At 34.2% G+C, this 19520-nt stretch overlaps 1 protein-coding gene across 1 annotated transcript; it reads right to left on the minus strand.

Moving 5' to 3' along the window:
* Positions 1 to 1974: 1974 nt before the first annotated feature.
* LOC134233810 (negative elongation factor B-like) lies at positions 1975 to 7783 on the minus strand. The gene is made up of 7 exons (XM_062715866.1): positions 6779 to 7783; positions 6428 to 6530; positions 5099 to 5194; positions 4726 to 4914; positions 3554 to 3733; positions 3196 to 3315; positions 1975 to 2963 (listed from the first exon to the last, which is right to left on the minus strand). The coding sequence occupies exons 1-7, from the start codon at positions 7663 to 7665 to the stop codon at positions 2832 to 2834; spliced, it is 1707 nt and encodes a 568-aa protein (XP_062571850.1). The 5' UTR covers positions 7666 to 7783; the 3' UTR covers positions 1975 to 2831.
* Positions 7784 to 19520: the final 11737 nt, after the last annotated feature.

Below are 19520 nucleotides of genomic sequence, written 5' to 3' on the forward strand. Positions count from 1 at the left end.
AAATTTAGGAACACAAACTTCTTATGTCTTGAAACTTAACAGAGGTATTTCAAAGTGCATTTTAGAAATGAACTCTTAGATTGAAACTTTGTATTTGCAATTCTATACACAGTTAACTCCCTTTGTAGTTTGTAGACCTTGCAGCTCAACACTATCTAGTTACCCCCAGCTCCATGAAAACTGCGATCTTGATTAGAGATATGAAAAAGTACTGTAATGTGATTCAAAGCGTGCTCATGAGCTGTATATATACCCGGTGACAAATTTTCTGTCTCATTGAAATGAAGTCCGATAAAGAAAGTGTTCACATTTATTCAGTGTGTAGTTTTCTTGTTTGTTATACATGTGTAGTAAAATATTTGTCCTGAGAGTAAACTGTGATAAACAGACAGTATAGATTTGACAAGAACTCCATGTTTCATAACCCAATCCTATGACTTTGATCATGATGAAAACACATACCAGTCCCATTCAGAACCCATATTAAAGTCAAGTATTGTACAAATTAAAAAAAAAAGACTAATTCTTAAAAAATTGGCAAGATGTGTACATTTGTAAACTTTAATTATTAAACATTAGAAGACCTGATACTAATTTTGATAGCTCAAAAACTTTGTAATAATTTAAATCTAAAATCTAATGTAAAAGTCCATCCCCTCTATGAAAAGGCACATGATGCATTATTGGTAACTTGGAAAATAAAAATATACTAGTACAACAATATTCTACATGCAACTATACTTTATACGAATGTAACGTGAATACTGTTGAATTAAAATTCATCAGGAAGAGAATACTAGAGCACTCACTAACTGGAAGCCCGAGCTGCCAGTTTTACTGACAGGTTCAAGGGGGACAAGACAACGTTCATGAATTAAACATTCTATAACTGAAACCAGGGCCTGTCTAATGTCAAATTATGTTGTGTCAAAAACAATTATCAAGAAACTGCAGTTAAGCATTTAATATTACACTAGACCTTCCTTCTAGTATACCAACAAAATTGGCAAATTTCCTTGGCAACCAATAAGTATCATTTATTATCAAAATAAATGGATTTACCTGTGATTGGTTGTTGTTTGAGCAGAGTCGTTAATTTTATCAAGGTAAATTACTGTGCACACAGAATGATGGTGTACACCTGTATTTATCAAACAAATGTTTTAATTACACAAACGTGAACTATCGCTCACTAGAGGTGTGGCAAATTTACAACCAATTCACTGCCTCGCAGAAAAACATTAATTAACCCCAACCTTTTCCTTAAACCAACGTAACCACAAAATATACATATCACACCAAACTTGCATCTCAATACAAGTGTTTTCATACTTGGTAAATTTCCACCATTTTTTTCTTCTTGGGAGCTGTGCAATTCTGCCTTGTAAAGGGTGGGACTGGAGATAAAGGGAAATAACTTGTAGCCTCATTAATCCCCGCGATTCTCTGTGGACCTCATCACTCATTCCTAATCTATACATCAGTCTCCGCTTATGTTAATTAGTCAAGTGATTGATAGTCAAAAGAAGACAATTTGTTATTTTTTACTAGCATGAAAATCGTGATAGTAATATACTTGTACCACTGATTCCATTTTGTAGCTGGGGGTTCTCTGATTGAACTCTTATGCTTACCTGTGGTCTTAAATTGCCGTACTTTTTTTTTTTTTACCTATACCTTATACTTAAAGAAACATAAACTTAAAGAAAAACTACATTTACATAATGTCATTAACAAAGAACACGGGAATGTGGACAAACCAGGTACATGTACTTAAATAGTCAGTTCAGGTACCAAAAAGGAAATAGTTGAACATGGCCTTCATGGACATGTACTGTATTCAAAGTCATTTTACTATTTGAGTGATTCTCCTGTTCCACTTCACACACAGCATTTTATTGTGTGAGGGTGTGTGTGTCCCCAACATTTCTGAACCAAAAAAATCAATTGGGTATAAAAATCAATTTAATATTTAACAAGTAAAATGCAACATCTATTAAAAATCCTTACATTCAAGTTTTTTTTTTTAATTTTCCAACTTCTTACTTTCATATTTTGCAAAACTCTATACAATGCAGTGAATAAAATCTCTGACCATTGCAATAAACACATCCACTGGATAACTTCATATGTCAGCATGATAAAAATGCCCTCGCCAACATTGAAGTTCTCAGAATTTGAAAGTAAGTGGATATTGAAATAATATAGAGGGAAATGCGAAACAGAAACAAAATATATTGTTTGTTACTTTCAAGTACTTGAGATTAAAGTTGGAAAAACCATGAATAACTCGAGATTTCTTAACTCTGGTGAGCATTAATTGGTTTATTTACCTGAAACTCAAACTCAATGTTTAAGTCACCAGAGTAAAAATCAACTAATCCTTACTAGCAAAAAGGCTTGAAAAACAGGAAATAACAACCAAAAGTATTTTTTTTTAAGTCTAAAGGCAATAACTGTAGTGTAAATAGATTAATCAGTATCAAACATTGGATCTGATAGTCATCAATATAAAAGACATACAAAAAAAATCAGCTCATTATCTACAAGCAAGACAAAAAACAAAACCTAAGACAGAATAACAGATGAAAAGACATAAATATTTCCCTGAAAAATTTTATGGCAAAAGCATAATTATTTTTACTGAATTCCTTGAAGTCCATTTGAAATGGCATAAATAAACTAGTAAATAGAATGCTTCACAACTGTGTCAAGGTTCTGCAGGTGTACAGGAGCTCTGACCACTTCTCTCTCCTCCGGACCTGTATTGAAGTAGGTGTGGACACACTGAGAGTCCCGCTGACGTAAATACAGGGGCGCGTCCCGCTGACCTACAGGGGAGCCGGGGTTGGCACACTCATCAGTGGCGAGTCAAGCTGTTCTTGCGGAGTAGCGGGACTTGGTTGATACGCATTTATTTTCTCTGTCAGTTGATGATATGTGGTGTGAACACAATCACTATGCTGTAAATTCAATAGATTACATGTATATAATTACCATGCCTTTTATATATTCATAGTACAATGTATTACACATTACATGTGTAACCAAGCAAATAAGACCAGATCTAGGCTAAATCAAATTATTTTAACTCAAGTATCTTATAGAAATTATAAACATATCCATAAAAAAGTATTGAAAAGCTTCTGTTGTGTGGAGTTAAGACCCGGGCCTGACATAGAACGTAACTGTCACCTCATTGTTTGGCTGTGTGCTGTCCAGCACGGCTTGTAATCGACCAGAGGGCACCTTGGGATGGATGTACCATAACAGACGAAGAAGATGACGCAGAACATTTTCCCGAGATATACCAGGCTGCAGGAACAAATATTAAATAGTTGTGACAATTTTATAAATTTTTAAAAATAAAACAGTGAAAGATGTATGTTTGAACTTAGGTAATGAAAGATTACAGAGGACACTTCAACAAATGCAATTACTGGACATTTTAGTATCTCTTTGTATAAATCAAAGAATGCTTGATAAAATGCATAGGCTATTTTATCCTTACAATGATTTGGTTATATTGAATCTCTACACAGATTAATTTTACCAGAAGAAAATCATCAAAGACGACACTGCAGAAGTCGTCGTGAGCGAATTCTTCAGACATGGCGATGAGGAACGAGATGAGAGAGTGAAGGAAGGTGTCTTCGTACGCTCGCTCGTTCTCACAGTGGACCAGGACAGGGAGGATGTTACACGCTGCTGTTCTGTCCTTCATCCTCGTCACCTACACATACAAAGATACTCAATAGAAAACATTAATGTAAGGGAAGTCACTTTACTGAAATAAACCATTAGCTATTACCCCGATAAAAGAAAATTAACTCTTTCAGAAAAAAGATTTTTTTTAAGCTTTTACACAAATCTTGGGTATTCAGATTTATATTGGAATAAAAAAATTTCTGGCGCCTAAAATAAATCCAACACAATATTATTACAAAGTCTATGAGTTATACTTTATAAACAGAGGAGTTTTAACTGTCATCAATTTAAAATATAGTGTGCTTGAACCAAAGGAGTCTGAAGTTTTTAAATATATTTAAAAGAACTTTAAAGAGTTATTAATTCTTTTTCTTACTTATATGATGATATGTACCAGGGACAGATAATTCAGTTTTTACAAGGCGTCAAATTTAATCACTAAAAAGCCAAGTCGACAAAGAGCCAAACAGCTAGCCTTAGCGACCTTATCAGGCATTATTTTGTATAAAAAAAATTGTTTTTTTTATTATGAAGTTTTCAAAGACATTACTACTAATGTTGAATTTTACATGATAAAATTTTTTTTGTTGCTTTTTCTTCAATTACATCAAATATTCACTGCGATTTCACTTCCGGTTTAGTGGCATGGAGTCCTGCTTTGAGCTGTCAAAGTGGAAAAATTGCTCTTTGAGCAATAAGCCCGGCTAATAACATTAGCAAAAGAGAAGTAACTCTATCAAAAGGAAGATTTTTTTCCACTTTTTTCAAAATTCTTGGGTATTAAGATTTATATTGGAATGAAATAATTTCTGGAGCCTTTAATAAAACCTACACAAGGTCAGTAAACTTCACTTAAACAGAAAAGATTTATCTGTCATCATTTTCAAATAAAGTGTGCTTGAACTGTTAATTGCAGACAACTGACAATGCACCTAATAAAATTTAGTGCATGCATGTAATGTGCAGTTTAGTACAATATTTAGTACATGTATTTTCTTTAATCTATTCATGGCCTACCTGTAGGGAGTAATATAGGGTTGTGAAGCTAGCGATAGGGTTCTCCTTAACAAAGGTCAGGAAGAGGTCAGAGGGTGGGGTGGCGCTGAGGGGGGGTTCCTCTGGTAACTTGGCAATCAGCAGCCTGGCATGATCCTCCACCATCAGGGAGGAAATCATCGGTAAAAACTTGGTGAACAGAGACGACTCCTGTCATGTCAAATTAATAATGGTTATCTTAATTTCATAGTTATCAAATCTTTATAATCACACATCACACAGCCAAACAGAGCAATAGTCAGCCAGTGTACATCTCAGTACAACTAGCAGCTCAGATTGATCTCAGCCAGCGTACGTCTCAGTTCAATGAGCGACACCTCCCTTTGTTACTCACCAGTTTGGGTTCTCTGAACAGCTGACTGTCAATCATATCCCAGGAACCCAGTCCCAGCCCCATCATCCTCACCAACAGACCGATCTCAGTACTCTCCTACAAAAATAAAAACTATAACTGTGTTCAATTCATTCCTTTCTACAAACTTGAAGAATATCATGAAATCTGCTGACATTCACATCTGTACATGTATTTAATGTACATGTATATACCAATAAGAGACAAGGGGCCAAATCGCTCACCTGAGCACATTGGCTAGGAAAAACACAGAAAATTATTCAGTTTAGCATTGAAAAGTATAAATATGACCAATCACAGGTTAGCTGTTCTCCAGATTTTTTTCCTATGGTCACCCATTGTGGCCCCACTCTCTTCCCTGGGGTCATGATTTGAACAAATTTGAATCTACAATATCTAAGGATGCTTTCCTTTAACTATGACCATTCATGGCTTTACTGTTATTGAGAAGACTTATAATGATTGTTCCTAGATGTATTCCTATGTAAAACTTTGATCACCTATAGTGGGCCCACCCTACCCTGGGGTCCCGATTTTAACAAACTTGAATCTACACTACCTGAGGATGATTAAACATGAGTTTAATCTTTCCTAGCTCATTGGTTCTTGAGATTTTTAAAAGATGCCATCAATGCCTGGTCCCTTCATTTGATCAAACTTGAAATTCCTTCACCCAAGCCTGAAGGATACTTTGTGGCAAGTTTGGTTGAAATTGGCCCAGTGGTTCTTGAAAAGAAGACAAAAATATAAAGTTTATGCTGAGGATGACAGACAACTTTTTCTCAGAAAAGCTCACTTGGCTCAGGTGAGCTAATTAATTACTGTAAACCAATTTTTAATTGTGTGTGATAAGTGTTGGCAAGTTTTGTAAACTTAATTTACTTATATTTAAATATTTCTCACCATAAACTACTGTATACAGTGATGACTGTTGACAGACAAAAGACAAATTTTGATTGGGCGAATTTAAAACGGGGCGAATTCAAATTACACCTCATAATTTCTTAAACAGAACTATGAATGGGCGAATTTAAAATGGGGCAAAATTGTTCACAAGTTCAAAAGGGCCAAAATAATACGTGGCGAAAATAACCCTGTATACAGTATTTATTTCAATTTGTACAGTATTTGCATGTATGATGAATAATTCTACAGTTGCAATGTTAGGTCATCATTGCTGATTGATTTCAAACTTACAAATCGTAAATAAAACAGCTGGTTACATATTGTAGTTAGTTTACACTATGAATTACAAAAAATAAGTAAATGCTTCATTAGAATATCAGGCAGTTGAGTTCTGGATGCACAAACCCTGGGTAGGAGTTCACTGTTGATGCAGTGCTGTAAGTTTCTCATCATCGAGAGACCAACTGTATTCATTGAGAATGGATCACAAAGAACCATGGATAAATCGCTGAAAAAAAGAAATGTAATAGGACACTCATTGTTAAAAGGATTCTTACATTCATTCTACTTTCAAATAGACACTTGTTTGAACATTAACAGTTACATATATAATGTTCATAATATATTCAGGATATTATACATTGATATTATGTCTTACAAATACTTGGTGCGTATAATGACGTTTAAAGTAACCATTTTACTTTTGGTTAACTAAATGTTTGAGGAGATTCACAATGAATTATGTGACTGTGATACCCTAGAACAAATTCTTGTCCTCTTCGTATTCCATCAAGAAATCCCTGAAGCTCCCTCGACCTCTTGCTATCAATAAATTTGTCCCTTATGCAGGCATCAACACACCACGTAAATTTATGACAAGGGTCAATGGAACAGATATCGTTGACCTCCTGGTCATGTAGGGCCATCAGAAGTTCTGCCCTAAGTGTACAGTAATGCATATTTCTTGTCCTAAGAAAGAGAGTTCTCAAAAACTGTAAGACCATGTCATACAATTTAACATTTTTGCCAACCATATCAGCAAGTCGTTGAACAACTTCACTCTGTCTTCGTAATTTTGGTGATGCTAAGAAGAAAGTCTGGGAACTGTTTTCATGGGAAAACAGAGAATTCTCTTTTTCTTTGATGTACTGCGATAATAAAGGAGAGACTTCATCTCCAAATAATGCCTGATTGTCCGACCAAATTTGCCGCTTCACCTCAGTGGCTGCCTCACCATACAGCTCCTTATCCTCTAATATTTTTTCTAAATACTCATCCTTGATTTTCGGCAGGTGCTTTAGGATGGCCATTACAACTGGTCGGAGACTCTTCACTTTAATAACAGGAAAACTTTTCTCCAAAAGACTCTCTAGCTTTTTGTATCTGTCTTCATCTTCTCCAGAAGCCACATCAGAAATCTGCTGTACCAGTCTCTCTCTTAACTCCTCCAGAACCGAAGAATGAAAGTCAAGGCGTTTAATATCATGTAAATCTACGAAGGGCAATGCAGGTCTTAATGATGGTAACAGAATTCCATTGTCCGTTTGGAACTCCTCTATAGCAGCGAGAGGGTCGGCGCAGTTTGTGAGAGACTCCCGGAGAAATTCTCCCCCCGGGATACCAAGCTCCTCCAGACCAGCCATTATTCACACAACGCGATGTAGGCCTAAGAATTGCATACTCATCATACTGTAACTCTTGTCTAGATGTCTATTCAACTTCCAATTTATTTTGTTTCGGAAAAAAATATCTCCTAACATCAGAGAGCTCTATTCAAGAGACATAACTATGGCTATAGATCAGTGTATTTGGCGGGAAATACGAATTTCTAGAAACAGTCAGACACAAAGTGATTATTATTAGCTCCTTCATCGGAAATCTGTAACATTCTTGTGTTTCTTTTTCATCATCATTATTATTCTTTTAATGAAACATGTGTAATGTACAATGAAATTTTGTGCAGACGATATCTTGGAGATGGCTCAAATTTTCATTATAGGTACGTTGACATCTAAATTTAATTTCGATTAAAGACGAATAATGACCCCTTTTAAATGATGATCAGTCTAAGGCAACAAACAGTTTGGTTCTCTTAGGTCCGACAAAACGCATGCTGCCCTCGAACCCAGTCCATTGATTAAATGTACGTATGATGTTACAGTGTGATATTGGGGCCTTCCTAGCTGTTTAGGTTGAAATTAAACACTTACATGGCATGTGTTAAAGTAGGGATTTCTTGGTTCAACCAATACTAATTTTACTGTAATGACATTAGCAATCTTGAGTGATTAACTGCGCAGAACCATGCACCAACAAGAATTCCAGAACACTGTCAAAGTTTTTCGCACGATAATTAGGCCTATATATTATTATTATTATTATTATTATTATTATATGTTTATTCACCAATCAAGGGCCCACAGGGGGCATGAACAATTATTACAAAATGATAACATTGATTACAATTCTATATTAAGGATAATGTAACATGACTTGTGATTAAGTTTGACATTGAGAAGTGCATCACCACACTGGATCAAAAGCATAGAAACCATAGAATGATAAAAGAAAACACAATTAAATAAAAATGATAGATATAAGGTAAATTAAAAAAAAAAAAACAAACAAAAAAACAAAAAAAAATCTTGTAGTAATGGCAGTACTCTAATATAAAACTAGTGCATCTTGAATACAAAGGGCACCAGGGGATGATACCTCTACACAGCCAGTCTGGCAAACCTGTACCCTAAGTATTGAAGATGGTCATTCAAAAAAAAAAAAAAAAAATCATTTAAGTATTAACAGAAATAGTAATTTCAATTAATAAGTACTTAGCATATAATTAGAAACTTAATGCAAACTAATCTCTTGGAGTTAGTTCAATAGATATTTGACATATGCATACCCACATACACAAACACACACTTACTGTTACACAAATCCATGCATACAAAAATAATAATTTATATACAAATATATGTATGTATAGTATATATTATAAACATACACTTATTGTTACACATATCCATGCATACAAAAATAATAATTTACACACAAATATATGTATATATATAAACAAATGGTACTATCCTGTATAAATGTAAATCTGTGATCTTGAAGGTAGCATACAATTAATGTAAAGAAAAGGTAACTTGGATACAGAGGGTACCAGGGGACGATGCCTCTGCACAGCCGATTATACTGGCAAACCCGTACTCTAAGTATTCAAGACACCCATTCTGACTGATTCTGTACATTTAAGAAGGGAATGAGGGGACACATTAAATTTCAAAAAAAAAAAAAAAAAAAAAAAAAAAAAAAAAAAAAAAACAAAAAAAACAAAAAAACAAACCAGGTTTACTAATACTTTTCATACTTCAGCTCTCATAATCATTTTACTGACTTGAATCAGTATTTGCACATCCTCATTAGTCATGAGCCAATTTAACTTATTTTCACTGTCCAAGTTGTGGAAATTCTTACAGGAATTGTTTATTAATTCATACAAGACTTTTCTTTCATCCTTAATGTGATTACATGAAAAGAGAAAATGTTTCTCATCATCAACTGTTTTGTTATTGCATCTATTGCAGTGTCTTTCTTCTCTAGGAATGCCTATATATCGACCCCTTTCAATATTAAGTCTGTGAGCTGATATGCGAAAACGAGTAAAACTTCTCCTCTGCTCAAAATTCTTAATTAAATTAAGATACTTTTCTTGACCAAAATTTTGTTTAAAAGTGCTATAGCATCTCAGCTTTTTATCAGAGTGTGATTTAAGTTGAGAATTCCACTCTTGTATATAATATCTAAATAAACAATCTTTAAGTTCACGTTTGAATTTGTGCATTTTGACTGAAGTTAAATCACGAATACCCTCGATATTGGTAATAAGAAAATTAATGGAGCTGTACCAAGAAGGGATGTTTTTCTCAAACAATGATTTGGATTCACAATATGCATCTTTTAAAATTGGGAAAGAATGGCCTAGATTTTCAAGCCTATACCAGTACCTTATCATTGATCTTACAATGTCAAAGTGCAGGGGAAATCTACCTAAATCAGACAATACAGCAAAATTAGTTGCAGTTTTATGCACACCTAGTACTGATTTACAAAATTTCAAGTGGAGTTTTTTACAGAATAAGTTGGAGTATATTTTATCAATAGTACAATTGGGTATGCTATTTTTTTTTGTAAATGGATTAAAACAACCCCAAACTTCAGATGCATACAATAAAATAGGTTTAATTGTATGGTCAAAAATATGAATAGTGGTTTTAACCTCAGGATTCAGGGAAATGAAATTTTTCCTGAGTTTAAAAAATGATTTTAATGCTTTTTGATAAAGCTGCTTTTGAGCAAAGGAGAAAGAACCCGAAGAACAAAATGTCACACCTAGATATTTGTATTCAGACACACATTCCAGTTCGACATCATCGAGGTAAAATTTTGTTTTGGAGAGTCTACCTGCTTTGTTAAAAACAACTATCTTTGTTTTAGATGTATTTACACAGAGACACCAATCGTTACAGTATTGCTGTAGAATATTAAGTTCTTGTTGTAAACCTTCCGCTGTGGAGGAGAGTAGAATTATGTCATCAGCATACATCAAACATTTAACTGAATTTGAATTTAAATAAACAGGGTCAGTAGCTGAGTTTAGGTAATCTGGAAGATCATTAATAAAAATTTTAAATAAATTGGGACTGAGATTGTCACCTTGCTTCACTCCCAAAGTTATTGGGAAAAAGTTAGTAATCTTATTATCGACTCTGACACAGGATTTACTTGATGTATACATACTTTTCACTACTTCATAAAAATTTGTTCCTACCCCTATTTTGAGGAGTTTAATTTTGATTCCTGTGTGTATAACAGTATCAAAGGCTTTTTGAAAATCAACAAAGCAGGCATATACTCTACCATCTTTAGTATTACAGTACTTATCAATAATTGTCTTGAGTATATACATATGGTCTGATGTTCTTGCTTTTCGAGTGAAGCCGATCTGATAATCACTTATTACATGATGTTTTTCTAAAAATTTATCAAGTCGAATGTCTAGTATTTTATTGAATAACTTTCCTATTGCATTTGTAACTGTAATGCCCCGATAGTTGTTTGGATCAGAACTATCATTACTTTTATAAATAGGAATAATGTACCCAGAAGACCAAGGTTTTGGATAATATCCAAATGTAAGGCAACAGTTGAATATTTTATAGAGACATGGTAGTAAAAAAGTTTGACTACATTTGATCATATGGTTTGAAATATTGTCAAGACCTGGGGCTTTTCCATTTTTTAATTTTGAGATAGCATTTGAAATTTCTGCTACAGATATATGATTATCAAGTTCACTAAAACATTTACTTTTTTCCAGATTGGTAAGAATATTATCAAGCTGTGCCAGACGTTGAGCATACTTGGGTTTTGGTTGGTTTAGATTTTGGAAGTGAGAGACGCAGGTGTTTGGATCGATTGCATCCGAGCTGTTCATGTTTTCAGTACCTTGCAGCTTATCAATAAGATTCCAATAAGATTTTGGGTTTTCTTCATGTAGAGTTTCTAACTGTTTTAGCAGAGATTGTTTATACTGTCTGCATTTGTATTTCCTTGTTTTGGTATATTCTCTATACAGTTTGTAATAGTGATTTCTGACAGCGGGATCTTTGGGGTATTTAGTATATATTTTTGCGTAGCTAAATAGATTTCTTCTCATAGAATTCAAGTCTGAATCAAACCATTTTTTATGGTTTTTGTTTGTCTTTTTGCATTTTTTTTTGCATTTTCTAAGGGACTTATCTGCAGTATTAATAAGGATATTAGATAATTCTAATGTAGCATTATCAATTGTTGAGGGAGAATTAAGATTAGGTCCATTTAAAAGATTATGTAATTTTCTTTGAATGTCCTCTGAATTAAGAGCGGCTTCGAAGCGAGCAGAAGAATCATCAGACCAAATGTAGTTAGGAGATACAGGACTTGAATTGACATCATTCATATCAGATTTAAGACAAAACCTGGCAGATAGTGACCATTGCAACAAACAGTGGCAATCAGACAAAGTAGGTAAAAATTCTGATACTCTAAAATACAATATTTGGTTTAGTATTTTTTCTGAAACCAACACGTAGTCAACTGTGCTACATCCATTTGGTGTAAAACATGTATAATTACCAACTGTATCTCCAAAGGTACGACCATTTAATATTCTCAATTGGTTTGATATACAGAGATCTAATAATTCTTTGCCTCGATTATCTAATTTAGAGTCCATGTTAAGTCGATTAATAATTTGTAAGTCAGCATTGTATCTTGGATCAAGAGGAATAAAATTATCATCATCGTTTTCAATGAAATCAGGTTCTGTAGATACCCTTGCATTGAAATCTCCGCAAAGTAGAATATTACCAAGTGATTTGTAATGAGGTATGTCTTTTTCAATACACTCGAGAATATCATAGTCAATACCTTTGGAATAAGATGAATTTTCCGGGGGGTTATATAGTACACATATGAATAGATCTTGGTCAAAATTGAAAAAATTTTTCTCTAACTTAATCCACTGAAAATCCGATTTTGTGTTTTTTAGAATCTTTATATGTGGTTTAAATTCACTTCTACATAGCATGGCTAACCCCCCAAAAGTTCTGTAGTCAGCTCATTGGCTGACTAATAATAATATTATTGACCCAACAAACTAACAATTGATATACACATGCCAATACAGCATAAAATAATTCAAAGATTTTTATTGTTTCATGTGTTTATTAATTTCTCTCTGAAAAATATATTTCTTTTCATTCATGCAGGTCGAACTCCGAAAGAAACTGGACAAGAACATGTGCCCTCAATGAAACATTGACATGTGTCTCTGAAACCGCATTTTCTGAAGCTGGTAAAGCAGTTATTTTTACACCACGTTTCGACTCCCACGCTACCACTATGCCCACCTAGAGCTGTGCATCTGACTTTCAAACAAGCACAGAAACATTTTTTGGGGGTACACTCAGCTGTTTGTTTCTTTCTGCAGTGTTCATTGCAGAATTGTTGGCTGTACTCATCTTTCGCTAACTTGCCAACCCCCTGGCACATCAATTTATATCCCTGGTCCTCAGGACAATACATCACTACAGTCTCGCCTGGAGTTTCTGGTGCTGCCATCACAATCTCCCCTGACGTATTATTGACTAGTAGCAGAATATCTTCCAGCATCGTGGGATCTAATGCCCGAGGAACTGATCGACGAGTTCTCTTCAATGTCGTCGCTGCAAAAGACTCGTCACGTGATTCACCAACAGCCAGCAGACACAATACCAGTAACAAACAATACGACATGTTCATTATAAGATATTGACAATTGCAGAAATGTTGCTTCCTTTTATATGTATTTCTTTGATTTCTATCTCAATAAGGTGTCATTTAGAAGTGTTGATAATCATCTTAAAACATAAAGTTTGTGCATGTCGGATTTCTGATTGCAAGTTTGACAAGCAATACGTGTACATACGGAAAGATCATATCTATAGTTTTCAACTGTTAACTGCATCTTTTTACAAATCACAACGAACGATCAGATGTTTCTTTTTTTAAATATATAGATGTACCAAGTACCCTTATGTAAAAATGATTATGCATGATTTCAATGTCGCATACATACAAGTACATGTAATCTGCACTTTCCCACCATCACCGAATTTCGACGGAACTCAAAGCTAAATCATGAGACAACTTGAATTAAATCACGGAAGTCTGAAGTTTTTCTTGTCAAAGAAATCCGAAAAATGATATTCCTACTCTACAAAAAAAAAAAAACAAACAAACAAACAAACAAACAAACAAAAACAAACACAAAAAACAGGAGTCATGGTTTGTACAGTTTAGAATCTGCGCTACCCCAGGATGCTTTCAGACAAGTTTCAGCCTTTTTTTCCCGGTGGTTCTTGAAAAGAAGATTTTTTGATGACTGCACCCTATTATTGTCTTTTCTTGATTACCCCCCCCCTTGTGAGTGGACTCGGCCCTTCATTTTTTCAATTTAAACTCTCCTTAACCCAAGGATGGCTTGCACCAAGCTTAGTCAAAATTAGCCAAGTGGTTCTTGAGAAGAAATGGAATATGTGGAAAGTTTACAGACGGACTCAATCAGAAAAGCTCAGTTGAGCCTTTAGGTGAGTCATGGTTTGTACAATTTAGAATCTACACTATCCCCGGAGGCTTCCTGATAATTTTCAGCTTTTTTGGCCCGGTGGTTCTGTTGAACTAATAAAACGGGATCCGGATAGGGCCACACAGTTCACTATCGTACAACTGAACATCGACTAAAGGTATTGCGATGACGATGAAGCGATAACGCGAAACGATGATGCAATGGAGCGATAGTGATGTCACGATGGTGCGATATCGATGATACGATGGCGATGAAACGATATTCACTATCGCTCCACCTTGCTATCGCACCATTCTCATAGCATTTCAATTCAATTATCAATTTTTAGAAAATTGGAATATTTATTGCAGATGCATTTCAATGATCCTGAAAGACTAGGAGTTGAACTTCAAGAGGTGCGAAATCAAGAGAATTAAAATATCATGTGATCATACATATATAAATTTTGAAAGGGAAGGCGCTAAATTTCATCAGTGGTTAAATTTAGAGAATTGAAATATATACAAAATTCATTTATACATATAAATCCATGAAAGTAGATGAGAGTAATTTCAAGAGTGGCCTTATCACAAGAATTGAAACAAGATTATCAGCAGTCTCAATTAAACTCATCATTTTCCAAATTCTATGGTCGATACAACGATGTTGTTTGTAGAAAAAATATACTGTCTATCATGAGGTCGAATAATGACTGATTTTTTTCATAATAATTGTTCGGCCAATAATATTTGAAGAATGATTTCCGTTTACTCAATCATGAGAAGGAGCACACTGCGAATGTGACCGGTCGACAGGAGATTCCTAATCCTCCATGGCGCCTGATCCCATCTATTACATTTTCAATAGGTTTTTGAGCTTGACTACTATTCTTTTTGTTCAAATTTCATTGCTTTGCATAGGAAATATTTAAAAAAATATTGGTATCAAGTTTTTCCCTGTTTGCAATACCGAATAGTAGGGTGGACCTCATATAGCTTGAGACGTGAGTAAAAATATTTTTCTATCCTATTTATTTGGAAGTTGCTTCAACCTGTAATATGAACAGTCCTGCTTTTATTTTCTTATATGAAATTTTAAGGCATTTTGATATACAATAATTCTTCTGAAAGATATCGAATGTCGAAAAACTGTTTCCAGTAGTTTTAAAGATGATATTTTGTTCTCTGTTATCTATTTCAATTATGGTGCTCTTTACTTTTTTGTAAATATCAACTATTCAACTTTAATGTAAGCTTAATTGACATTTTACTAAAAACATTAAAACTTACTAGCTGGATACATGTAGGTGATTTGTATTTTATATGTAGATATTTCAAAAAGAAAAAAAAACATGCATACGTGTTAAAGATGCATGCTAGGAAATGTGCAAATGAAATTATAAAAATAATTGATCTCTGAAACAAAAAAAAAAAAAAACCACAAGGCTGTATCTCACATACTAGTAACACAAATTTTGATAAGAGACCTCAACTCACCTGAAAATAATTCATTCAGTACCATCAACTTGTAGCAGTACTTTCAGTACTTTGATTGAATATTGATCTTCCGTGATCTTAATTTGAACAATTTAGAACCTACAAGGTACACTACCCCAGGATGCTTCCACACAGTTTTAAGCTTTTCTTGTCTAGTTGTTGTCGAGAAGAATATTTTTTTAAAGACCACACCTATTTTCTTGACCACCTCCCCTTTTAAGGGAGTTTGGCCCTTTATTTATACATTTCAACTCCTCCTCACCCAAGAATGCTTTGTACCAATTTTGGTTAAAATTTACCCAACTGTTCTTCAGAAGTTGAAAATGTGAAAAGTTTACAGACGCACGTACAACTAGACTGGTGGGTGGACGACAGACAAAGGGTGATCAGAAAAGCTCTATTGAGCTTTCAACTCGAGTGAGATAAAAAAAATCTATTTGAACAATATTATATATTCAAAATAGCTGTGGCAAATTACTGCAATCAAGTGATAATTATTTTGTGTATATTCCGCACCTGTATCATTTGTGAGATACTGAGTATTAAACTCTAAAATAATATATTTTCTTTATAGTGTTACTGAACATTTGCAAGAGTTGGTTTTCCAAAAACATGAGCAGCAGAGATTTGCATACATTAACTTTTTTGAATATTGGAGGGAGTCATAAAGTACAGAAAATATTTTTCTTTTCATTAAAAATCGAAATATCAGATACTATCATTCAAGTTATATGTACATGTACTTTATTTTTGTCTTAACACTGCAACCGCTAAAAAGATAAACCCACTCAAAAGTTTAGATGATATCATTTTCAAGGGCATCGAATGAGCCAAGAAACTTATATAAAGAAAGCAATATCATCATACCAAATCAAAAACAATAGACATGGCATATTGCATCCTGCTGGTGTTTGTGTCGTGTATGCTGACTGGTAGCTGGTCATTAAAAGATCCCTTTGGAGAACCTCTGGTAAAAGACATTGTAGATCCTGTGCAAGACAAGCCTGTGTTGACAACTTGCAAAGACGGACTCATCTTGATGTGTGATGGGGTTGGTTCGCAGTTTGGATCCCGAAGTAGACAAGAATACTGCAATCTTCACTGCCGAGCGAAGGACTCTAACTGTACTCCCCAAGACTGTCTTTGTGAGTGTCAAATCATCAAATGCAAGGCAATTGGAGACCATGCCAGAAATTTAAAAGGGGACGAAGAGTGTTTGAGAAACTGCACACGTGATTCCAGTGGCTGCGATCTCTCAACTGAAAAAAAATGTCAATGTACGATTGACCGTGGATGTGAATGTACACTCGAATTATAAACTAAACTTGATACAATTTTCATGTTTTTGTTTTTCCAGTTAGATCAATTTTAATAAAATCCGAAAATACTCTGTTTAAAGTAACTCGTAATCTTGAGTAGAAGGCTCACTGAGATTTTACATTGATCAAAATGTGTCCGCTGTCTGTCGTCGTTGTCGTTGGCCTCGTCGTTGTTGTAAATTTAATACATTTCCATTGTCTTGTCAAGAACCAATGGGCAGATTTCAACCAAACTTGACACAGAGTATCCAGGTAAAGAGAATATAATTTTATTCAAATGAAGGTTCACACCCTCATCCAAGGGGAGATAATAGTAAATTAGTTAAGAATGAATGGCATACTATATGTAGTAATTTAAAATCTTCTCAAGAATCATTGCAATCTAATTAAAATTAGATGTTAGATCCGCTCACATACTCGCTACACTAAGTAGCGAGTATGCGAGCGGATCTAACATCTAATTTTAATTAGATTGGAATCATTGGGTCAGGAAAGGTGAAACCGATATATTGGAATCATCCTCAGGTAGTGTAGAGTCAATTCTGTTAAAATAATGACCCACATAATGAATCACAATTGATAAACTAGGTTTATCGACTGTAAACTATAGTTTACAAACCGTGAACTATAGTTTACAATTCGTTAACTATAGTTTTCATCTGTAAAACTATAAACGGTTATTAACTATAGTTTATGAATGCAAATCTGAGTTTATCTGTCTGCAATAAAACGCTAACAATAGATTTTGTTGATAAACATAGATTCACGTTTGTAAACTATAGTTTACAATCGTAAAATATAGTTAAGAGTTGTTAATCATAGTTTCACAAATCGTGAAACTATATTTATCAGATAATCTATATTTAGCAATATTTAAACTATAGTTTACAAATTGTGAAACTGTATTTATCAGATAATCTATGTTTAGCAATCACAAATGATAGTTTTCGGTGTAAAGTAAAGATTACGGTTGTGAAACATAAATTATCGCGTTAACTATGGGTTACAGATGTAAAATATAGATATGGCACGCCAAATTCACAAAAATGAGATAAATCTAGTTTCACAATTGATAAACTGGGTTTATCGACTGTAAACTATAGATTACAAACCGTAAACTATAGTTAACGATTCGTTAAGTATAGTTTTCATCTGTAAAACTATATTTAACGGTTGTTAACTCTAGTTTACGAATGATAATCTAAGTTTATCTGTCTGTAATAAGCGTTAACAATAGATTTTGTTCATAAACATGGATTCACGATTGTAAACTATAGTTTACAATCGTAAACTATAGTTAAGAGTTGTTAATCATAGTTTCACAAATTGTGAAACTATATTTATCAGATCGTTAACTATAGTTAACGGTTTGTAAACTATAGTTTACAAATAGTGAAACTGTATTTATCAGATCATCTATGTTTTGCAATCACAAATGATTGTTTTCAGTGTTAAGTATAGTTTACGGTTGTGAAATATAGATTATCGCGTTAACTATAGTTTACAGATGTAAAATATAGATTAACGTTGTTAACTATAGTTTACAGTCCGTAAACTATAGTTTACAACCGATAAACCTAGTTTATTGATTGTGAAACTATGATTTGCTCATTTTTTTGAATTTGGCGTGCCATATATAGATTAACGTTGTTAACTATAGTTTACAGTCTGTAAACTATAGTTTACAACCGATAAACCTAGTTTATCGATTGTAAAACTATGATTGGCTCATTTTTGTGAAGTGGGCGTGCCATATAAATAATAGGAAGAAATTCTTTTTAACATTTTTACATAATCTACTTTTCAAGAACAGCTGTTATAAGATAAACCAGTACATTGTGTTGATATGGAGGCATTCTCAAGTAGTATAAAATTCAAGCCCCCACCCCAGGAAACTTTTCAATGCTGAACTGAGTTGTGCCTTTTCCTTTCCGATGTGCTCAGGTGTGTAATGTGGCCCAAGGGCCTCTTGTTATACTTGGCGATGCGTCTGACAGTATCAATTACTTATGAATTAATAGGTACCGAAAGACAAGCATTCCCAGGGACAGACTATCCACTAGCAGAGATACGTAATTGGTGGTCAATTTAGCTCATTCTTCATTACACGATACAAATCAGGAGCAGAGCAAACACGATCCTCTTAAACATCAGAGGTGGGATCAGGTGTTATGGAGGAGGGAGCATCTCCTGCTGACCGGTCACACCCGCCGTGTGCTCCTTGTCATGATCGAAAAAATCTGTCGACGATACAGTTTGTAAGTAATGGACTAACATTTAGTCAATCAGCATTTGACTCAATGATAGAATGTATTGAGAGATATAAATCCAGCGTGCAGGCGATGAATGCATATTAGTGCATAAGTAAAGAACTGTTGCTCTCGGAAAAAAATGCTGACAGGCCGGAGAGCTAGTGTTAGCCATTGTAAAAGCTGTATATTTGTTGCGCTAGTTCTGGGTCAATTCTTCCAATTCTTACCTCAAATTGACGGAAAAACTTTAAGAGCACTGCATATGCAACAGTATAT

Source organism: Saccostrea cucullata, unplaced genomic scaffold, assembly GCF_032062105.1.
Source record: "Saccostrea cucullata isolate Sc308-1 unplaced genomic scaffold, CSIRO_AGI_Scuc_v1 ctg116, whole genome shotgun sequence".
NCBI lineage: Eukaryota > Metazoa > Mollusca > Bivalvia > Ostreida > Ostreidae > Saccostrea > Saccostrea cuccullata.